The sequence below is a fragment of the Stegostoma tigrinum genome, chromosome 20 (genome assembly GCF_030684315.1).
Source record: "Stegostoma tigrinum isolate sSteTig4 chromosome 20, sSteTig4.hap1, whole genome shotgun sequence".
NCBI classification, from domain to species: Eukaryota; Metazoa; Chordata; class Chondrichthyes; order Orectolobiformes; family Stegostomatidae; genus Stegostoma; species Stegostoma tigrinum.
In genome coordinates, this window is record NC_081373.1 from 40,541,766 (window position 1) to 40,565,496 (window position 23,731).

The 23,731-nt window shown below is 40.4% G+C and overlaps 1 protein-coding gene across 2 annotated transcripts in view; it reads right to left on the minus strand.

Annotated features, from left to right (window-relative positions):
- dntt (deoxynucleotidyltransferase, terminal) overlaps nucleotides 1–23,731 on the minus strand; it is a 308,352-nt gene that overhangs the window by 62,308 nt on the left and 222,313 nt on the right. For both annotated transcript variants that reach the window (XM_059653117.1, XM_059653118.1), the window contains exons 8-9: nucleotides 22,851–22,950; nucleotides 16,441–16,740 (exon numbers count right to left, since the gene is read on the minus strand). In XM_059653117.1, coding sequence (XP_059509100.1) covers nucleotides 16,441–16,740; nucleotides 22,851–22,950 — 400 coding nt within the window. The remainder of the gene's footprint in view (nucleotides 1–16,440; nucleotides 16,741–22,850; nucleotides 22,951–23,731) is intronic.

Genomic DNA, 23,731 nt, shown 5'->3' on the forward strand with positions numbered 1-23,731 from the left:
CAATCCTCGATGATGAGGATAAGGCCAAAAAGTTTGCAACAATCTTCAGCCAAAAGTATTGTCTGGATGGTCCATCACGGCCTCCAACAAAGCTAACCAACATCACAGATGCCAGTCTTCAGCCAATTCCATTCACTTCACTTATTTTAGAGAAACGGCTGAAGCACTTGACACTGCAAATGACATCTTTCTGGCACCTGTACTGAAGACTTATGTTCCAGAATTAACTATGCCCCTAGCCAAGCTGTTCCGTACAACATACAGTACTATCCAACACTGTGGAAAATTGCCATGGTATCTCCTGCACACTGAAAAACAACAGGATAAATCCAGTCAGAGATAATGGGAACTGCAGATGTTGGAGAATCCGAGATAACAAAGTGTGGAGCTGGATGAACTCAGCAGGCCAAGCAGCATCTTAGGAGCACAAAAGCTGACATTTCGGGCTTAGACCCTTCATCAGAAAAGGCGGATGGGGAGAGGATTCTGAAATAAATAGGGAGAGAGGGGGAGGCGGACTGAAGACAGATAGAGGAGAAGACAGGTGGAGAGGAGAGTATAGGTGGAGAGGTAGGGAGGAGATAGGTCAGTCCGGGGAGGGCAGACAGGTCAAGGAGACAGGGTGAGGTTAGTAGGTAGGAAATGGAGGCGCGGCTTGACGTGGGAGGAGGGGATAGGTGAGAGGATGAACAGGTTAGGCAGGCGGGGACGAGCTGGGCTGGTTTGGGGATGCAGTGGGGGAAGGGGAGATTTTGAAGCTGGTGAAATCCACATTGATACCATTAGGCTGCAGGGTTCCCAAGCAGAATATGAGTTGCTGTTCCTGCAACCTATGGGTGGCATCAATGTGGCACTGCAGGAGGCCCAGGATGGACATGTCATCTAAGGAATGGGAGGGGGAGTTAAAATGGTTCATGACTGGGAGGTGCAGTTGTTTATTGAGAACCAAGTGTAGGTGTTCTGCAAAGCGGTCCCCAAGCCTCCGCTTGGTTTCCCCAGTGTAGAGGAAGCCACCATGGATACAGCGGATGCAGTATACCACATTGGTGGATATGCAGGTGAACATCTGCTTGATGTGGAAAGTCATCTTGGAGCCTGGGTAGGGGTGAGGGAGGAATTGTGGGGGCAAGAGTAGCACTTCCTGTGGTTGCAGGGGTAAGTGCCGGGTGTGGTGGGGTTGGAGGGGAGTGTGGAGCGGACAAGGGAGTCATGGAGAGAGTGGTCTCTCCAGAAGGCAGATTAGGGTGGGAATGGAAAAATGTCTTTAGTGGTGGCATCGGATTGTAGATGGCGGAAGTGTCGGAGGATGATGTGTTGTATCCGGAGGTTGGTGGGGTGGTAAGTGAGGACGAGGGGGATTCTCTTTGGGCGGTTATTGCGGGCAGGCCAATTACCACCCTGTCAGTCTATTTGATCATACCATAAAGTGATGAAAGAGTTCAATGTAATCATCAACAATGAAAAGATGCATGAACTATACTTTCTGTTCATTTTTAAAAGACAGCAAGAAGCTGTTTAGTGATAGGAGATCCAACAGAGTCCATTACAAAGACATTGAACCTGCTGCAAGTCACTTAAGCACTCAAACAGTAATATCCTGAAACAGGGAGAAGGACACTCCCTAGCCTATTCCAATTTCAAGCACACTGAGAACTAAATTCATGAGAAATTTGACTACAGCAAGCCTCGCAGATTCCCAAGAATCCTTTACATTACAAGAATGTCACCCTAGCTAAAGCATACATTTATCTAAGGAACTACAAGTCTGTCACAAAAGAAAAACAAAGACAATTATGCTCTGCAATTGCTTCGTCCTTTTTTATCAATCTGCTTCCATTTGAGTGAATGATTATATCAGACAAATGAGTTAGATGTCACATTTATAAACCTCAAGAGCAATTAGGGGTTATTTAAAAACACTCAGGCCTCATATGCAAAACCCATTGATCCCTGGAAGTAAGAAAATACATATCCTCTGTCCGTGACAGCCAAAATATGCTTAAAATTAATGGCTTAATGCTTCCACTGAATAGTAGAGATTGTGAAAACACCTCTAAGTAATCAGAGCAGGTGAGTTTTTAGGCTTTGTTATCACTTGGAAACAAATAGCACCTTCAATACGTTTAGTGATAGTTATATATTAAGGATATTGTTGAATATTATCCATTGTGAACTCAGTTGCAACTAGCTAAGGTTCATAAAGAGTAGTTTCAGCAGTTTTAGCTTTTTTTGGATTAAATTCCTAGAAACATGCAGAAGGTGTATTTTTTTTAAACTGCAGCATATGTTATAGGTAAGACAGCATTAGAACAGTATGGAACAAAACACAACTGGAACAAGAACAGATGCCTCATTAAATCAACGCTGGTGCTCAGACAAATATCAAGAAGTCTTGAAAATTTGAGATTGGGTCACAATGGGCAGGGAACCAGTTTCATTTTTGCAAAGAAATGCTCCAGTAACCCTTGCTCAGCAAACAATGATTAAATCCATATTTGATCTTTGGAATACAAAGCCAGAATAAAAGCAACTTGTACTGATTAGCAGTCACATGTGCACAAATGTATAGAACATTGCTGCCATTATGTATAGACCATTTGGACAAATGCCAAATACCAAATGAAGTTATTTTGCACTGATATTTATTTTGTTTAAGCTCTAGCAACTCTCATAGAACTGCTGTAGTTACAATGTTATACAGAACAGACAGTTTGCCTTGGCCTCTTACAATAGATGGAGCTTAGATATTTCCCTTCAAGAAATCAATGGACTGCACAACATTTGGCCATACTGCATAAACTCCATTATTAGGTGAGTTGTGTAGGATTGTAATAACGAAAAGAAAATGAGGAAAGTATAATTGTGTTTCCCTCAACTTTTTGAGGTATAGGTTGCATCTTAGAAAGAAAGCATTGGCATTTAGAAGGTACTATTCATGACCTTAGCAAACCTCAAAGCTCTTTACAGTTGATGAAGAATGTATGAAACACACGCCATGCTGTAAGAAACAAATCAGCCAAAGTGTGCACAGTAAGCTCCGAAAAACAGAAATGTGATCACAGCCAGATAATCTGTTTTAGAAATGTTGATTGAAGAATGGATATTGGCTGTGCGTCAGGGTGAAATCCCATGCTGTGATCCGGTACCATGGGATATTTCGTGATCACACGAGAAAGAAGAGAGGACTTCACTTTAATGTCTTAAAGGCAGCATCCCCAATAGTGCAGTGCCCCGGCATATTTAACAATTCGACAATACTGATTTTAGCATCTGACAAACGTTTTATTGTGAACGAACGATTGTGAAGCAATTCCTCAGGTTGGCTCTTGCTTTGCCTGTGTTGCCTTTCAATTAATGCAATATGATTCCTGATTACACATGACACCAGTGTAGTAGGAGCAGGTCTGAGGAATTACCCGACAAATATTTGCTTCAGTCAAAAAGTTCAAAACAGGTTGACCGCAAGAGAGAGCAATCTAATGTCAACAACAACTATGCATCCGATGTGAAGAATCTCGGTGAAGATTTTTCAGATGGCAGGACTTTAATTCCCTCCACCTGAACAGTCAGCAATATCTGGGCCCTGTATCTAAGGAAGGATGTGTTGGCCTTCTATGGGGTCCCTAGGTTTACAAGAATGATCCTGGGGATGGAGAGTTTGTCATAGGTGAAGTGGTTGAGGACTCTGGATCTGTAACTGACGGAGTTTAGAAGATTGAGAGGGAGATCTGAGTGAAACTTACAAGATAGTGAGAGGCCTAGGTAGAGTGTGTGTGGAGAAGATGTTTCTACAAGTAGGAGAAACTAGAACTTGAGGAGTCAGCCACAAAGTGAAGGGGCTACCCTTTACAATTGAGATGAAGAAGAATTTCTTCAGCCAGAAAGTGGTGAAGTTGTAGAATTCATTGCCACAAAAGGCTGTGGAGGTCAAATTATTGAGTATATTTAAGACAGAGATAGATAAGTTCTTGATTAGTAAGGGGATCAAGGGATAAGGGGATAGGGCAGGAGAATGGGGTTGAGAAACATATCAACCATGATTGAATGGCAGAGCGGGCGTGATGGGCCAAATGGCCTAACTCTCCTCTTATATCTAACATTTTATATGCACTGAGTTATGCTTAGATTCTTTAAAAATAGATTTAAAATGTAAGACTTCTTTGCACTGTTCTTCATGAGTGACTGTGATTATGTAAATAGTTAATATTGATTGTCTAAATTATGCAGGCATGTTCATCTGAAAACATCAGATTCTCTCACGTCCACCCAGCCAAGTTAAACTCTGCTTAATTGAAAAGACCTACAGCTGCCTGTAGTGCCTGCTGCTGAAACTTCATTGACATCCTAGAAGGGCCTATAACAGTACATTTAGAATTTAACATTAAAATAACCAGTTTCATAGCCCTGAATTTTCAAAGAAGGATTTCACTATTTCACACCAAAGTATAGAAAGATACAACCACCTCAGCTTCTGACATTAGTTTGCATTGGATTACATAACTTTGTTTGTATGGGTCTATACTTACTCATCCAAAAATGAAAAAATATTGTGATTTAGTGAAAGAAAAACCCAGGTTTATTTTCAATTAGATTTTTAGAAATCCTTTTGCCCCTGAAGAGAGTGTGCATACATGGTGCATCATCCACCTTGCATGCAGACCCAGCACATCTGAGCATATTGGCCCAAGCAGATTTGGCATCGCATTCTCAGCTTCACAAAAGATCATTTGTTGATCTACAGCCATGCTTCAAATGTGTATTAGCATCGTTACTTTCCGCAAAATTGTTATAATTACACAGGAGAATCCACCGAAAATGTATCTCCCCATAGTTTGAAGTGTATCAATATAGAAATGTCATTGGGAAGCCTCCCCATTGGTCTTTATAGAACAATACTTGTTCAGGCTTCTCTTCAGTTCTTCCTTTTACTTAGGTCAAATTAATTTAAAGATAATACAACATATTTTTGACTATTTATTGTTGTTTTCTGTAATTATTGCTTCTTTATCTTTCCACTTCCAGCACAATATTCAAGTTGCCACTAACTGAAATTCATGACAACAGCACACAGCATGGGTATTCCTCATGATCCCCAGTTCTAAAGGTACAATTAGTGGTACATGGGTATGATCCAATTGCCACTGAGAAACATGGCTGCAAGGTGACCAGGACTGGGAATATACAAGGATACCTGACATTTGGGAAGGTCACAAAAGAAGAAAAAGGAGGTTGAGTTCTGCTAATAATAAGGGATAATATCATAATGTTCATAAGGAGGAATCTCACAACAGAAGAACAATGTGGGGAATCTGTTTGGGTGGATCCAGGGAACAGCAAGGGCCAACACATTGGTTATAGATTTTTATAGACCAGCCAATAGCAACGGTAGCATGGCCTGGTATGAATGAGGAGATGACAAAACCTTGTAGCTTCAGCAACAGAGTCAATAGACAGCATACTCTTTTAGATCTATTATTGTATAATGAAAAAGGGCTTAAATATCCTTCTCTCCAAGGAAAAGAGATTCAACAGCTCCAATCTCTCTTTACAAGAAAGTTTCTCATCCCTAGAACCTTCCTCATAATTTTTTTTCTGTACTGAGCTCCCTAGCTGTCCTTCTATTTAAACACACTCAGGTGAATGCCTTGTTCAAGTCTTTGCATTGGTCATTGACATGGGAAACCCTGCAGCATTATCATAGCCGCAGGTCTGGGACCATTCCAATGTCAATGAGGTATGAGGTAACGGATGGGGTCATTCAAGTCACACTTGTAATACGGGCCGACTCTTTCAAATCATCAAGCATTTTGTTCCAAGAGAAGGGGAGCGTGTACTCAGCACTGAGACTGAAGGATCATTAGATAATAAACAGGGTAACACCATTTGTTGTGTTGAAATGGACCAATCACCAACACCCTTTTCTTTTTGGCGATAATTTAACCTTCTGTATGTAATAATTTAACTGCCAAAATATACATTGCATGGAGGTTCCGACAACACCCTTTTGACTAGAGACCATACCTTGGCACCAGGGACAGGCATGTCAACGCTAGCCGGAAGCTGGGCTCTTGATGTTACAAGATGATTCACCTGTTGCTGAAAATTTGCAGGAGCTCAAGCCTGAGGGATATTGTTAGCCTGGAAATACGCTGTGAGAAAGATTTGTACCTTTTAATATTAAGGACGCCCATCAATGTGTTATTGAGCTCCAGCCACTTCCCTCTTGCTCCCAGAACAAATCCAAAATATTTAGGCTCGAGACTTCCCATCAATTTTTGTAATTGCAGATTGAGATGTGATACTTTTGACTTTTTTTCCTCCCACACCATCTCAAGCACCTTGTTATCACCTTCGTTATGAATGGTAACATGTGCCACTGCTATCTTGCTTTCTTTCTTGAAAATGATATCAGGCTTCCAAACAGAATGATCCAAAACCACCAATCTTGGTTGTTGGTAAGCTGTCCAGACCTAGTGACATACAGGTGTTATTGGTCTGATATCTTATTGTGGCATTTAATTCTTGCATCCTTGACAAATGGGCACTCTCTCCCCACGCTGCATATTGATCGGCTAGTTTTACTTCGCTTCACGCTTGGTCTCCCCATATGGGCATGAATTCCTCGATGCTGTCTGTAAGACCTCTTCCTTCTTTGCTGCACTGTTGCGTGCTTGGCAGGAAATCATTTATTTCCTTGAGGATTTTGATCTCTCTCAATCCTTTAATCTTATCGGCATTATTTTCGCCCCGGAACTGGAAGGAGGCTTCTGATGACAACATCATTGGACATGTCCAATGCTACACATTTCCTACTTACACTTTAAGTTGGACAAACCCACCATTCCTGTTGCTGCAGTACAGGATGTTGTCAGTAGTATGGGGCAGGAGGTGTAGGAATTCCTTCATGGAGTTGCAGGTGACTTGGTCCAACTTAACCCATTTCTGAAGAAGGGTCCCAACCTGAAACACCAACTTTCCTGCTCCTCTGATGCTGCATGGCCTGCTCTGCTCCTGCATCTCCACACTGTGTTACCTCTGACTCCAGCATCTGCACTTCTTACTATCTCCAGTTTAACAAGCGTGTTTTGTGACACTTTGGAGAGGATCAAGTGAAAGTACAATCTAGGGATGACTTGGGTTTTGAGTATTTCCACCCTCTGCATGGGACAAACAGCCACTATCTGAAGGCTGTTCAACTATGTTTTCAGCTTCTCCTCCCATTCACCTTCTGCACGCCTGCCCATGGGTCTATCTGGGAACCAAGGTAGCTTTCGGTGTCACCAGGATGGATATAGGCAGCAGGTTTGTTCCTCAGCTGTAACCATCTCTTTTTCACTCCAGTGTTAACCACATGATTTCAAACTGCCTTTTATCCTTCTTACCAGCGGCAGGATCTTGCTACTCTTTGGGGGGCTTGCCCCTGGTCATTAGTAGTTCAGTGATACTCTTCATTAGCTCAATCCCCAGAAACCAACTTTCAGGCTCATCCCCAGCATCCAGGGGTCCTTCAGCTTGAGTCAGCTGGTCATCAACATCCCTATGAGTTGAGATGGAAGTTGGAGGTCTAGGGACTTTTCCAGAATGCGGTGCTGTTTTCTTGGGGTGGCCGACTTCCCCTTGAGGTTTGGTTTCCGGGGCACAGTCTGATGGAGCATCTTTCGCTGCTTCCATGGCCTCCATCTGGGTGTTCTGCAAAGCCCTGCATTTGCCGGAGATTTGTTTTGCAGTTTTTGATTTAAGGATGCTTGCTATTTCCATATTAATGTATCTGCATCCAGCAAATCTCATTTCCAGCTTTCTGAGGAGTGCAACCTCTTCCTCAGGCCATAGGTAGGCTCTCCTCCTCAACTTTCACGTAATTTCCAACATTTGAAGGTGTTTCTCTTTCCTCAATATACTAGAGCTCTTTGAAGAGCTAACAGAGAGGGTTGATAATGGTAATGTAGTTATTTTTATTATTTACTCATTTGTGGGATGTGGGCATCGCTGGCTGGCCAGCATTTCTTGCTCATCCCTAGTTGCCCTTGAGAAGGTGGCAGAGAGCTGCCTTCTTGAACCGCTGCAGTCCACCCTACTCCTACTCTCACCACACTTTTACTGTTGATGTGTCAACATAATACTTTATCTTTGCTGCCAGTCTTTTTTTCCATAATCCCTCATTATTTGCTTTATTTGACTTTTTTAACTTCCTTTCTGAACACTTTATATTCCTCTCAGTTCTCACTTGTATTTTCTACCTGACACCTCTCACAAGCTTACATTCTCTCTTTGTCTTAAGTGCTTCCTCCTTTTTCAGTAGGAAACTCTAGATTTCATAGAATCAGTTGTAGAATCCCTGAGAATCCATAGAGGGCATTTGCCCCATTGAGTCCAAACCAAACATCTGAAGAGCATCCGACTCAGCTCCTGACCTTATTTCCATCGCCCTACTTTCCTCATGGTTAATCCACCTAGCCTGCACATCCTGAACAATATTGTACAATTTAGTATGGTCAATCGACCTAACCTGCACATCTTTAGACTGTGAATGAAAACCCATGCCAACACAGGAAGACATGCAAACTTCACACCGACAGGCAGTCACCAAAGGCTGGATTCAAACCTGGTTCCCTGGTGCTGTGAGGCAGCAGTGCCAACCATTGAGCTACCATGCTCCCAATTTGTTTTGCCAACTTTGCCCTTCTAAAGTAATATTCCTTGACTGCATCTGGCCCATCATTTCTATAGATGTAGCCCATTGATCAGCTATAGTTTCCTTTGCCAACCTTTGCTCCACTTTATCCAGCCAGTTCTATTCTTGCCCCATAGAAGTTAGTTCTCCCTTAGTTAATTAATTATTCTTACTCTGAAATGTCCATGGCTATGCCATGCTGTTGCTTGACTTGTCTATGAGACAGCTCTCTCAATATTGGCACAAGCCCCATGATATAAATAAGGAGGACTTTGCATGTACTGATAGGGCTGTATTTACCATTGTTGTTTCAGGTCCACACAATTTCATTTCCTTTTTGACACTTGACTAACTTCTCTGTTTTGAATTTACTTTCTCTCTCACTCTATATGTATGACATGTTTGAGATTGTCCCATAAAAGGGAATATCTGTTCAATGTCTATCTTATCAAATCACTTTTAGTTTTAGAAATTTCATTTACCTCAATCAGATTCTCCCCTTATTCTTCTGAACTCCAATGAGTACAAGTTGAAGCTATTGACAGCCCTTTTGTTTCTGGAACCAACTTTGTGAGCCTCCTCTGAACTGCCTCCAGTGCCACCATATTCCTTCCTCAAGTAAGGAGACCAAAACTGGATACAATATTCCAGATGTGGTCTCACCAACTCTTTACATATTTGGAATAACACATTACTTTTATAATTCAATCCTTTTGCAATAAATGCCAACTGGAGACCTGTCTATGCCTCAAAAATGACTATCTATTCCCCTAACTAATGAATCCCCTTTCTGCACAGTACTACTGTTACTCCACTCATCTTGATTCCCTCCAGTACAGATGGTTTACAGTGGTGCCACTGGCCTGGCATTGCTGCACTTCTCTGTGGAACCAATGCCAATCCCAGAATCCACAATGGAAAACTAATTCTCCAGTGGGACCTCAGAGGATTCTCATATGACCTGCTGGTACTCGTGAACTGTCTGGTGGTCTCCCGTTCCCCATCTGCCTGCATAAACCTAACTTGTCGTGTGGCCACCTTTTTGAACATAGTATCCATAAAACTCCCAACATTGCAAATGCACCATAGTGAAGTCTATTCACTAATTGATTCCTGACCATAGGGCTCAGGTTTCTGCAGTTGAAGACACTTCTTCCACATATCTTCATCGGCAGTTATGTGGAATGTTCACAATTGCTCACATACCACAGGATGGGCATTCCTCATGGCTGAGCTGCCCTGCGATAACTTAAGCTTACTTCATACAATTAACTATTAAGTGGTTAGAGATCAGGGAGCCCTACTTTGTCATATGATGTCACACTTTTTTTTAGAACATACAGCTCTTACATGTACCTTTTCAACTCCTGGTCTCCTAAATAGTGACAAAGATAGAAAAAGAAAAAAAAACTCTCTCCCTTCATCACCAAACTTGCAATGACTCGACTCCACCTCAGTACACTCCATGCATTGCACTAAATTTCTGTTCTTTATTCCACAGAGTTTCAGATGAGATTCTACTAGCTGGCAGTTGAGGAAGCTGACATGAGATTTCCTTAATTAACTATTCTCATCATTTCTGCAGCAGAGAGCTTGATTAGCCCATCCAGTCCTGAAAGAAGTTTAAAACTTAAAAGCAGTAAATTCATTTAAAATCCTAATTGCAAACCAGCAAAACCAGATTTAAGAAAACAGGAATTATACCTTAAAGTTTAAAATTACTATTATTCACCACCACAGTATCCAATACAAAAGAATACAATCGTCTAATACTAGAGTTTGATCAAAACACTAGAAAATGAGCTCCAGACAAATAGTTTTGCTCAATTCAATGGAAGTCATCATTACATTAAACCTTTGAGACACTTCTTTGGTTCATTTTAAAGCATTGCACGTAATGTTTTCCAGATAAGGCAGTCCTTGGTTCCCGATGACGTCAACAAAAGAGGTTGTGGAGCCTGTACCATGTGGCTGGATTTTCTGAAACACAATATCTCATAGTCTAGGCCCAAAACATTAGCCTTCCTGCTCCTCTGATGCTGCTTGGCCTGCTGTGTTCATCCAGCCCTATGCCTTGCTGTCTCATAGGTAATACCCATTCTGGCACTCGAAAGCCCACATTACATGTATGAATCACATTGGGTTCCATTTCTTTAAAGACCAAATTGTCTTGAAGTCCAACAAAAATAAAATTTGAAGGCAATATGAAACAAGCTGATTGCTCACTATCACAACTTTCACGGAAGTCTTGTGACTCAGCAGGTAATAAATCTGCTTGTAAACCAGAGTTCAAATTCCACATTAGAACATGTTGGACAGAGAAGGAGCAATCATGACACAGTTTGAACAGGTTGATATTCAGCCTCTAATATTTCCAATGCTCCTGTTATTCACAAAAGGGAATATGTGTATGCAAGGATAGGAAACCAACAAACATATTTTACATATTGACAGTGGAAAAGTGTAACATGAACTTGCTGGATAAACGTTAAAATAAAAAATACTTGGTATGTTTTGAATATATCCATAAATTATTGCATTTATGGCTAGAAATTAATAGACAACTTCATAATTGATTTATACAATATTCAGCTGTTTAATATTCTAATATTCCAAGCTTTAATCTGTTTGAATATTGCACATTTTACGTATTCAGTGACATTTCACTGAGTCATTCCTAGTCTCTGTCTTTTATTTAGGCAGTTAATAATCAGAAATCATCTTAATTTTTATCATTCGTGAGTGAACTCGATTTTAAAATATCCATGTCTGAGTTACTTTATTGTTATTCTAGCGGTGCATACTTTGCTGACCCTGAGCTACATTTAAGATAAAATCCTCACTGCTGGTCTGACCTCTTTGATTTCTGTTGATACTCAGGGCCTGCGGTCATCGAAGTCTTTAAAATCTTTTTAGTACTTTGAGGGGCGTTTCCGACGTTATCGCTTTTTAAACACCAAACTAAAATGAATCCTCCTCCACCCATTGTACAACCTGGGCACCTCTGAAATTGATAATGATGCACTTGCACAAGATGGCAAAGAACATGATTTCAGAGGAATCATAAACATGGGTCTAGTTTATATCAGTATTCTGTGATAGCAAGCATTTCAAGGTGGTATAATGAGTTTTTGCTGTGTTCTAAGCAAAAAAAAGGGAAATGGGGATCTGATTAAAATGGAAACCTAGTTAATGGTTGTAATATGCTCATGGGCATCCAAACCAGCAAGGCAGACTGTAACAATCATTATGTGTCAGCAAAAAGATGGATTAGTTCTCAAATAAATGTTATTTTTATTTACTAGCTGATAAATTCTGTCCTTTCATGCTCAACATTTCTATCCGATAAGTTAGAGTAGAAACCAGGATTAGTTGTTTGTGATGCCACTGTGATCAATTAGTCGTTTTTTTCTGGGCTCTCCCTTTGATTGTTCAATTTAAATCAACAAATGTAGACTATTAATGTAGCAGGGTCACAAACATTCAACATCCTAGCTAATAAAATTAATTAAATTCATTTTAACAGATAATAATTTACTTTTTATGGATTGCACCTAGTATAAGACTGAAAGGTGAAGTAGAGAAGTACATACCATGTCATTATTCAAGGTCTACAAGTCCCAAAGCAATCAAGGACTTAAAACATGTTAGTACTTCATTCCTTGGCCATCTGTTGTGTCATCTTATAGATATTTTCTCCTTTGTTGCCTTTGCAAAATAAAAGTGATCCAAAAATAGGATGTCAAGATGAGCTGACTGGGCAATCTGTATACCTAGCAACTGTCCCAATTTTTGCAACAATCTCCAAATTTATTGAACCACCTCCATAAGTCTTTTGTACTTCGAAATAAAGTCTTATTTGTCAATTTCTGTAATGTCTGCATGGAAAAAGTCTGGCTATTCATGAAGATCTAAGTTAAGGAAACTCTCAGGGACCATTTAAGTGCCCCAGAGATTCCCAGTTTGCAGTGTAGCATGATCTGTACGTCAGTGACGTTTATCATACACTTTAAAACAACTTGTGTGTCTGGATCAACTGAACGAAAATAAAGTGGAGGAAAAAGCGAAGAAATAAGAAAGCAAAGAGGCAGAGAAAAGGGATATTGGGAACTGCAGATGCTGGAGAATCCAAGATAACAAAGTGTGAAGCTGGATGAACACAGCAGGCCAAGGAGCATCTCAGGAGCACAAAAGCTGATGTTTCGGGCCCAGACCCTTCATCAGAGCCTCTCTGATGAAGGGTCTGGGCCCAAAACGTCAGCTTTTGTGCTCCTGAGATGCTCCTTGGCCTGCTGTGTTCATCCAGCTACACACTTTGTTTTCTAGGCAGAGAAAAGATATTTGTCAAAACAATATGGTAAAGAAAAACATAAACAGAATCAAATGTAAAGTCAATCATGACATTTTTGAAGGGAGACTGAATAGTTGGCAAACAGAAAGAAATCTGTGTAAAGAAATAAGATGGACGACAAAGGTAAACAAAGAGGAAACAAAAGGAAGAATTGAGAGTGAGATTTTAAGCCTGCAAACAGCTGGTAAAATTGCAAGGGTGATGGGGGGACAGATCAATGTGTGAATACAGAATTGAATAAGAAAACATAGGCGAGGAAGTTAAAGCCTATGAAAGAATATATAAATATAATGTATAAAGGAAATTATAAGATTTTTCCCAACTCCCACCTGTCTGAATTCACCACATTCTGCACATTCACCTGCTGAGAACGTCAGAAGGTGAACTAGTCCGAGTTTCAGTTTGTTACTCTGTATCTAAGCTTTTGGATGTAATTGTACATTGAAACATTTTGACTTTTATGGGGTTTGATATAATACTACCTGCCTGGCATAAAATTGGTGGTAAGCTGTTAAAGATCTTATATTCCTACAGAAAGTCTAATCTTCACAAGCCATTTGCACAGTTAACCTTCAGGCTTTTGCATTCAGATGAAACACCCACCTAATGCAAACGAAGTCATCTCATAAATCTTTGCAAATTATAATCCCAATATTTATATGGCTCCCCAATACAATTTTAACTGGGGTCTAAGTTACGCTGGAATAGAAGTGGGCCATTCAGTCCCTCAAGCCTGTTCCACCATTCAATGAGATCACGGCTGACCTGTGGCCTAACTCCTCTGGTCCATATCCCTTCATACATTTGCTTAACAAAACTTTAAATCTGAGGTAGATTAATTTAACAGCAGGTCCTGCATCCACTGCTGTTTGTGGAAGAGAGTTCTAAACACCTCCTGCCCTTTGTGTCTAGCAAAACTACTTGATAGCCTATGCGCCATGTCTAAAATTTGTGTGGTCAGGCAGAGTGCGAGTGGTCTTCTGGGCCAGATGAGGAAGTTTGTGATTTCCTTGCCTATGTACTCTCCTCCCTTACTACGCCTGAACCCTCTGAACCCTTGCCCTATCAATTACTTGGAAGATGGGCAACAACGCTTTGCTTACTATAGAAACACATCAAGTGGACATCCCAGTGGCTACTAAATGAGATCTTCTCAACCTGTCAGAACTAAAGGCCCTTAAACTGGCAATTAATGGCCTCAACTCACCAACTGCCTGATGACATGCCATCCTGGTGAATGAGAAAGTTAGCCAGCTTCCCAGACCAACCCTCCTGTGGAGATAGGGGTGGCCTCTAATCTGGGAGCAGTTGGAGCCTTGGATGGAGTGGTGGCAGCAGTGGTTAAGGAGGTGGCCTCTGAAAGCAACCCTTATGTTCTTGCCTCTAATATACTCTCTCCAAAAACTTGACCCTGCAGAAGCCTATAAAAATGACTTCCCTCTTGTCACCAGATCCTTTAAGAAGTAGGCCTTAACACCCAGGACCTGTAGGCCTTTGATGTACTACCAGCTTCTGATAACCCAGCAAGCCAGTCTTAAAACCTGCAATAGGTAGAGAACCGTGCCTATGCTCTGCCAACAGCTCTGGATGTGCTGAATGGCATGTGGCACATGGAGTTTTCTTGACATTGGCATATATCATATTGGCATATAAATCATCACCCAACAGACCAGCCTCTGCACTTAAAATAGTGGGAAAATCAACGTCATTGTCTCTGTGAGCAAGCGCTCATTGTGTACTTGATGTCTGCCCACAATGGTCTATATGGAGTTTATGATGTTGTGCATACAGGGCAGCCAAGCAATGTTTGGGATCATGTCTGCCAACAATCCTCTTTTCTGGATGAAAATTGACAAATAGGTATTTTCCTGAATCAACCTGTTCATAGATGTTATTATATACCTCTGGAGCAGTTAGGACCTGAATCCAAGACACTTGGTCTACAGGTAGGCACAATACGACTACAACACTTAAGGTCTAAGGGCTTATTTGGTTAACAGTGGTGGAGAACAAACACTATTAACTCTAAATGGGAAGTGTCACTTGTCTTACAAGATGCAATCTATTACTTGGTGGTAATAAATACAAATTACATTGGCTAGTTAGACAGCAATGTTATCCATCACGATCTTGAGCTAGACTTCTATTTTCCTTACCCAAAACTGTTATCATCAGACTGAGTGGAGCTTAATGCAGTCTCCAACATTCACCTTTTCATACTTGTTAACTTATACAATATGTAATTCCCAATATGTAAAATTATTGTCACATTCCTATAACTTGGGATGGCCAAATAAATTAGCAAAGGGAATTCCGTCAAAAGATAATGAATACCTTCTAATGTCAGAGGTGCAGGAAAACACTAGAGTGTCATCTTTGATTTTTGTGTTCAAGCCCAGGACAGAGTCTTGAACATACACAAATGTGTGGCAGTGAAACATTTCAAATTATTAACAGGTTTCTCAACTTAGGGGTCCTTTCCTCAGTTGAGGGTCATCCACAACAAGGGAACAAAGTTTCTGGGGCTGGTCATTTAGGACAATGATGAAAAGAAATTTCTTCACTCAGAGGGGCGTGAGCCTTGCACAACTCCAGCATTGAGGATACACCATTATAGAACATAGAACAGTACAGCAACAGAACAAACCCTTTGGCCCACTATGTCTGCACTCACAATGGTGCCATTTGAAACTAAGCCTATCTGCCTGTGCCTGGTCCTTATTCCCATTTTCCCTGCCTGTTCATGTGTCTGTCTAAATGCCTCTTAAGCATAGCCATCATATCTGCTTCTACCAACTCGTCTGGCTATTTAGGGTTTAGATGGACAGATTGTTTTGTCAGGATTTGATTGGGAATCAAGGGATTTTGGGAATGGGGGTGGGAGCAAAGTGAAGTTGATTCTGAGGTTTGTCATGATCACTTTGAGAGGTAGGGCAGACCTGATAGGCATATGGCCTTCTCCAACTCCTGTTTCTTATGTTCCTATATTTGGCAATTGATCTATGTCTGGCAGTGCAGCTCAGGTACTCAATCAATCAATGTGGCTGGCTGCATTACAATTATTTACATCAAATTATTTGATGTCGCTGTCTGCCTTATGTAGATTTTTACCGTTGTTTCAATTCATGCCCAGCTGTTAAAAATTGCCAATTTTACTGGGATTGCTCGTTCTGTAAATCTGACTGGCAGTCTGAAAATGTAATTTACTCTGGTGTTTGAACCAGACGAGCTGGAAGGAGGGAAGCACCAATTGAGAAAAGATACATTTCATGAGCCATTAATGTGTTTATTGACTGTGATGCGAGAGTGCTTGGGATCTACTGGTTAATAACAAGTTCCAAAGGAAGAGAGGTATCTATTCCACTGCTTCCAGGCTTTTAACACAATCTTTATGATAAAAAAGAAAATGCCTACTCACTCTTGATCCGGTCCATCCTAAAAGTGCATAGGCAAACTGCTGAGTAGGCACAATGACCAGATCCACACGGATAGCCTTCCAATCTTTAATTTGAGTTTTTACTTCAGGTTCTGCCCCCTTATCAGTTGGCCTTGCCGCAGACACAGAAGACATACCGAGGGCTCTGTTCTTCACAAGCGCTTTGTTCAATTTTAGGATAAGAAAACATTTTTGAAAATGATCCATGGTATCATATTTTTGGCTGAATAATTTTCTTTTTTCAAATGTGGCCTCCACCATATCATAGTACAGAAGCAGGTCCTGAGGAAAGGGGAAATAAGCTGTGACCAAATTATTGATTGATATCATAAGCAAAGCTGTCCAACATAAAATTGTCAGATTTACAAAATAATACATTTAATGTGTGAAGAAAGTTATACCTGTACATGACCTTCAGTTCAACATTTTTACCGCAGCTGTCAAGCCAGTGAAACTCATTTTTTTCCTCCATACTTGTGACAGTTCACATTTTGTGATTTCACAAAACAGTGAAAAGAAGAAATGGTTTTCGAAAAACATCCCAAGTGACAAATCTCATCTTCCAAATAGAAGGCCAGTGCTGCAGTATCAAGCCATCCTAATTGCCAATGCTAAATCCTTTCAAGATGTTAGTTCCTATGACAAGGTTACGATGCAAACAGTCAACCTGTGCCTCCTTCACTTTATCATTGGTTTCCAGACCTGCAGAGGACTGTCACACTCTGAGCTGACTGCAAAAAGGCATTGTTTTTCACAGCAATGCAGTTTGAGCAAAGAGCACAATGGTGAGATTTCTGCAGTTCAGATGCAATATGAATAAAATAGTTTCACCTCACTTAATCTTAAATCTATTTATAGTAACTATATAATCAGGCATGAAAACTCATGAGTGAATTAAATGGTGGATGTAAAATTTCCTAGAATTAAAGGTAAAATAATTTTCAATACGTATCCATGAACACTATCCATATAATTAACATCTTGAGGTTTGGTGAAAGAATATTGAGTTGCAATTAGATTAGAGTCTATGTTTTTTAAAACCTGAAAAGTACTTTTGAATAATAAAAACAGAATATGTTGGAGAAACTCAGCAGATTTGACAGTGTCTGTGGAGACAGAAACAGTCAATATTTTGAAACAACGATTCTTCTTTGGAGCTTCACTTTAGGATGCTTTTCTATAGTGAGGAGCTACAAATTGCTATGATATATAAATCCTGTTGATGGCTCAACACACTCACAAGAATAATGGGCAAAATGAATTCCTTCTGTGTTGTAAATTATATCATCTCTGATTCTCATGTCCTTTAACTTTTATACACAGACAAGAATGGTATAGAATGTAGTCTGCCAGAATGAACATGAACAACACCAAAAGAGAGAATGGAAATTGGAAAGAAAAAAACCTACATTCTATTTATAAAGTGTACATTCTTATAAAGGACAAATAACATGATGCTTTGAGCTTTAACTTGGTGATGGCTAGTCGGCAATGCAGAATGATGCCAACAGCACAGATTCAATTCCTGCATTGGCTGAGGTCACCATGAAGATCCCATTTCCTCAACCTTGCCTGAGATGTGTTGACCGTCAGCTTGAAACACCACCAACCATCTCTTACTAATGGGAGAACACCCTTATCGTTCTCTAGGACTTTGGGAACTTACCTCTCTTTGGTTTCAAATTGGGACCATACAATATGAAAACAAACTATCAGCAAGAACAATGTAAGTGAACAGCTAAAATGGTGTAAAATTTGCCTACGACTGGCTTCCTATTGGAAACCCATTGACTATGGCTTATTTTTACAGTGGAGCTGATCAATAATAAACTTCCTCAGCAAAAAGCAATGGAATTAGTTTCATAAATCTGATGTGACTGCTATCTGAAGCTGGGGGAGGCAATGGGTTCGTGGTATTATCACTGGGCTGTTAATCCAGAGACCCAGATAATATTCTGGGGACCCAGGTTCAAATCCTGTTTTGGCAGACAGTGGAATTTGAATTCAATAAAATATCTGAATTGAGATTCCAATGACAACCATGAATCAATTGTCAGTAAAGACAATCTGGTTCACTAATGTCCTTTAGGGAAGGAAACTGCCATCCTTACCTGGTCTGGCCTACATGTGACACCAGACCCACAGCAATGTGTTTGACTCTGAACAGCCCTCCAGGCACTTAGCAATAGGCAATAAATGGCTGCCTAGCCAACCACATGCTCATCCATTAATGAATAACGGGAAAAAATTAGAATCTGTGTTCAAGATAACAAAGTGTGAAGCTGGATGAACACAGCAGGCCAAGCAGCATCTCAGGAGCTCAAAAGCTGACGTTTCGGGCCTAGACCCTTCATCAGAGAATCTGTGTTCAGTTGTGATTAATGCATTTCTAAGATAGATTTGAGCTTCTTTGCTACTTTCTGATTATTTCCATCCTAAACACTCACTATTTAATATGAGCATCTTCTTGGTTTCACTTATTTGGACAGATGAAGAATTGGAAGAGGAGGAACAGCTGCTTTAGAACTGGGGCTTGAAGCAAGTGGGCCTCTTAAAAGGCTGCGGCTAAGGGGAGCTGGTCACAGCTCATCTTACTTTCTACCCACATTGTCTATAGGCTAAGAGGTATGTTCCTGGATATTTCTGAGACGTAGTGCTCAAGGATGCTGCAATTTTGCAGGGAGGCATTGCCAATCTTTGCAATCTGTCATAACAGGACTTGTTACCAAATATAATATTATCATATGTGCTTTGCCCAAAGGGAAGTCTTTGACTCAATGTAGTCTTTCCATAGATCTCCATGCTATACCTTGAAAATAGCTTCCTTCAATGTTCAAGCCAGCCAGCATTAATATTCTCCTCCTTCATCATCTTTTTCATTGAAATCTTTCCACCATAACGTCTCTTACAGGTCTGTTTCCTTCAAAATGTGCCCTGCCTAGTCTCCCTCCTTCTCCTAATTGCGTTCATTTCAACATTTGTTACTTTTGTGGAAGCAGATCCTTTCCAATCTCTTCCAATCACACATTTCAAAGCTATTTAATTACATGTTTTCCTCCTTCTGCAAGCTCTAGTCTTAGATCCATCGAAAAATAACACTCCGACTCAGGGGGTCTACATGTAGCTTTTTCAAATTGTCTATTCAACTTTCTGATTAGCAACTGCCTCTTACTAAATATCATTTTATCCATTGTTATCTTTGATCTTACTTGTTTATTGCATCTTCCATCTGCAGAGACTATGCTTCAAAAATACTTCAATTCTTGCACCTGTCCCAGTTCTCTTCCTCCCATGAATATATGAATATTTCTTGTTGATTTAACACTTACATTATTTTGGTTTTGCTAAGGCTCATTTTCATTCCAAAGGTCTTGCCTGCTGTTACTCGTCTATCCTTTCCCTGTGCTTGCTTCAAGCACTTTGTCATTAGCAAATCTAATTGAAGTTATCATTTGCTCCCCTTCCCCAATCTTAAAACTAGTTTTCAAATGCTTCTTTGATCTGTGCTTCTGCAGAGACATTCAAGATGACTGGTGACAAACAACACCTATCAAACACACTTGCAATTAGAACACGGTTCCGACTCCCCATTGCCTACACTCACTGTTGCTGTTTGTCCCATGCATGGATTTAGTGACTCATCTCTCTCTCCGTATTGTTCCAAAGTATTTCTGCTAAGACAATGGCTGTAAATTCACCACTGTCTTTAAGCTTTTTATAATGGGTTCTTGTCAGGCTGTTATAATGGGACATCACCTGTTCATTTTTATTTATTCAGTGGATGAGGAGGCTCACTGATCAGGCCAGGATTTTATTATCCACCCTTAGGTGAGAAAGTGATAATGAGCTGCTTTGTTGAAACATTGTAGTCCTGTTATGGAGGGAGTTTCAGGAATTTGACCCAGCAGCATTGAAGGACTGGCAATGTATTTCAAAGTCAGGATGGTTTGTGGCTTGGAATCATCATCAAGGCACCAGAGGAGGTCCAGCTCAGCTGTGCAGGCGACATTTCCACACCATCAGTGTCTGGCTGGTGCCTGACCATTGATAAAGTGGATATTGTCATGTTCACCAATTTCACAGGCAACAAAATTCAGCCATTGAGTAGTGTGGCTCTCATTGGCTGGGCACTGAAATCATTAAAATGAGCAGAAAACTACGCAAAATTAGTTTGTTTCCTTGGTCCAAACATCATTTTAGGATGAACATCTCATTGTGATCATGGCACCTATTTTCATGAGATAATGAATTTAGCATTCGAATCTGTCATTAAATCATAAACCTATGGAGCATATTTAGGGCTGGTGATTTCTGAGGGCAGCCAAGAACAGAATCTATGACTAAGCCAATAAAAAAGGAACAGCTACATTGGTCAGTGAAGTGTTTAGGTCACTAACTAGTGGGAAAGAAGTAGAACAAGTTAGCAAGGAAATCACAGAGAGAGAGGTGCACGTTACAGAATAGTTAAAATGGGGGACTTTAATTATCTAAATATAGACTTGGATAATAGCATAAACAATGAAAGAGAGTCAATAGTTCCTAGAGTGTGTTGAGAAGCAATTTCTACAGCAGCAAGCTTCCAGTCCAATGTGAAAAGAGGCATTGCTGAACTTGGCATTTGTGAATCAGGTGAGTCAAATAGTCAAGTATCAGTACACAAATATGTTGAACATAGTGATAATTTTATAATAAGGTTTATGATAGAAATTGACAAGGAACAATCCGATGCACAACAGCAGGGTGTAAGCGAAGAAACTGTTTAGGCACAGTCAAGTTGAAAGCCCATGGAGCGAACAGCTAAGGCAAACAAATACAGAGACATGTGGGTGAAAAAGATATAAACATGAAGATGAATATGAAAAGTATACTAAGATTAAATGGATTTTAAAGGTATTTGGAGAAAGCAAGAACAGGGTAATGAATTGGCTGATCAACCATGATCATGTTGATTTGCAGAGCTAGCTTGAAGAGCAAAATAGCCTCCTTCTGCTCCTATTTCTATCTTTATGTAGATACTAGCAGTTCTGCAGCACCATGAGCATGTGTGACTGTTGATATTTCATTGTTTCATATTTCCTATGCAAGGAATCTGCAATGAGAGAGAGGTGAATGTGGACAGGACAGGTGTGGCAAGGTGGGGTATTTGCAAGTGTGGACAGTAGGGTGTCAAGAGCAGAGAGGTGGCATCCTATGGCCTTCCCCTTTCCGATGTCAGATCCCACAATCAAGCACATAACCCTAAAAGACCACAAGAAAACTAAACAGTGTTTATTGGTCAGCCTCCTTGGACAGTGAGCTCCCCACCACTGCTGGTTGAATGGGATAGAGTGAAGCTCTTAAATTGCCACTTAAGGTGTTGTACCACTGAGCAGAAAGGTAGCCCAAAAGGCTTTCTGACCTGACTTAACAGGGCGAAGGCATTGGGATCTCTCAGTCAATTACAATGCATCCCTCTACCAACGCACCTTGGCAGAGGACATTAGATTGCACTTAACACTTAAATACACCTATAAGGCATATTCTCAGTAGCAAAGCTGGTGCAAGATTGATGATCACTTTGTGTAATGATTGGTTAGATTCCCTACAGTGTGGCATCAGGCCCTTCAGCCCAACAAGTCCACATCACCCCTTGAAGCATCCCACCCAGACCCATCTGTCTATAACCCACATACCCCTGAACACTACAGGCAATTTAGCATGGCCGATCCACCTAGCCTGCACATCTTTGGACCGTGGGAGGAAACCGGAGCACGCGGAGGAAACCCACGCAGACACGGGGAGAACGTGCAAACTCCACACAGACAATCACCTGAGGCAGGAATTGAACCCGGGTCCCTGGTGCTGTGAGGCTGCAGTGCTAACCACTGAGCCACCGTGCCGCCCCAAGACTTTTCACATTTCCTAAGCCTTTGAGGGTGCCATGAAGAAGTCTGCTACGAAATTGAAGTTGTTTCACTGTGATTTGAGTGGGAAAACTGCACTTGAAATTTTGATGAAGCCTAGGGGGTAAAATGCCCAAGTCTGTTTTCTGTACCAGGAGGTAAGATCTTTATTGAAGTCACGTTACCCACCTTTGACCCAGAACAAGCCTGGAGTTAAAATCAGAGCTAATATAATTCTTCCTTTTGCTAATTAGATTCAAAGGTTGAATCTCAAGGTAAATTAACTTTTATTCTTAATATAATTGCAATTATAAATCTGTTCTATCTTTAATCACTTGAACAAACCTTCCTGATGCGTAGCTGATTTTTTGGCTAATTTTTAACTTGTGGTGGCTCTTGTTTTTCCATTAGATGTTGCTATTCGCATAAAATCAATGACATATACAGAGGATAACTTTAATTACAGTGGCTTAACAATAAGCAACTTGATCGATCAGAGTTGATATCTACCCGAATGTCCAGCTTATTGACTATCTTACGAAGAAAGCTTTCATCCGTGGTTTCTGGGCAGCTGATCAAAAAGTCCACATCATGGCCAGTCTCCTTACCTCTGTAATAACAAAAAGATCAAAAGTAAGAGTTGCAAGTAATCAGCTATATAATTTTAACACAGATAATCTTCATGAATGAAATAATCTTAAATGCTTCTCCAAAAACAATAAATGGAGCAACATTGAGTTCACTATTTGGAACCAAGAAATTTCAAGAGTTTTTGCGCTCAGTAATGACTTTGTGTGAATAGACAACTGATCATTGATACAATGATGAAACACAGCCGTTATCTTAAAACTAAGTGTTCTACCTTTCATCCCAATGGACACAGTTCAGATGTTTCAACTGATATGAGAAACTCATATGAGTAATATTACTTGTCATGAATCTGATTCAGTTGTGTCATAAAGCATGAGCAATATCAACAACACACTGAACATTAGCAAGCTCTGCTGCCTACTTTCTCCACAAGCTATGTCACAATTGTGGCATGATTATAAAATAAAATGCTACAGACTTCAATGTCTCAAACTGTGACACTGATATGAAAAGCATTATCAAGAGAGAGACAAAATCAATAACATCACAACAACACTGCTTCCCCATCTTTCCATGATGTTGAAATTAAATTATTTAGACTGACCGTTAAATGAATTTATCACTAGGATTTATCATTTGCATTTTTTGAACACTTATCTTTTACTGTTGATAAATTTGTTAAATTTCAACATTTCAATACATTTACAAAAACAGGTTTTTTGACTCAATGCATCTATACCAACATTTAAGCTTCACACTGGCCTCCTCTCTAGCTTTTTCATCTAATAGTTCCTTGGGTG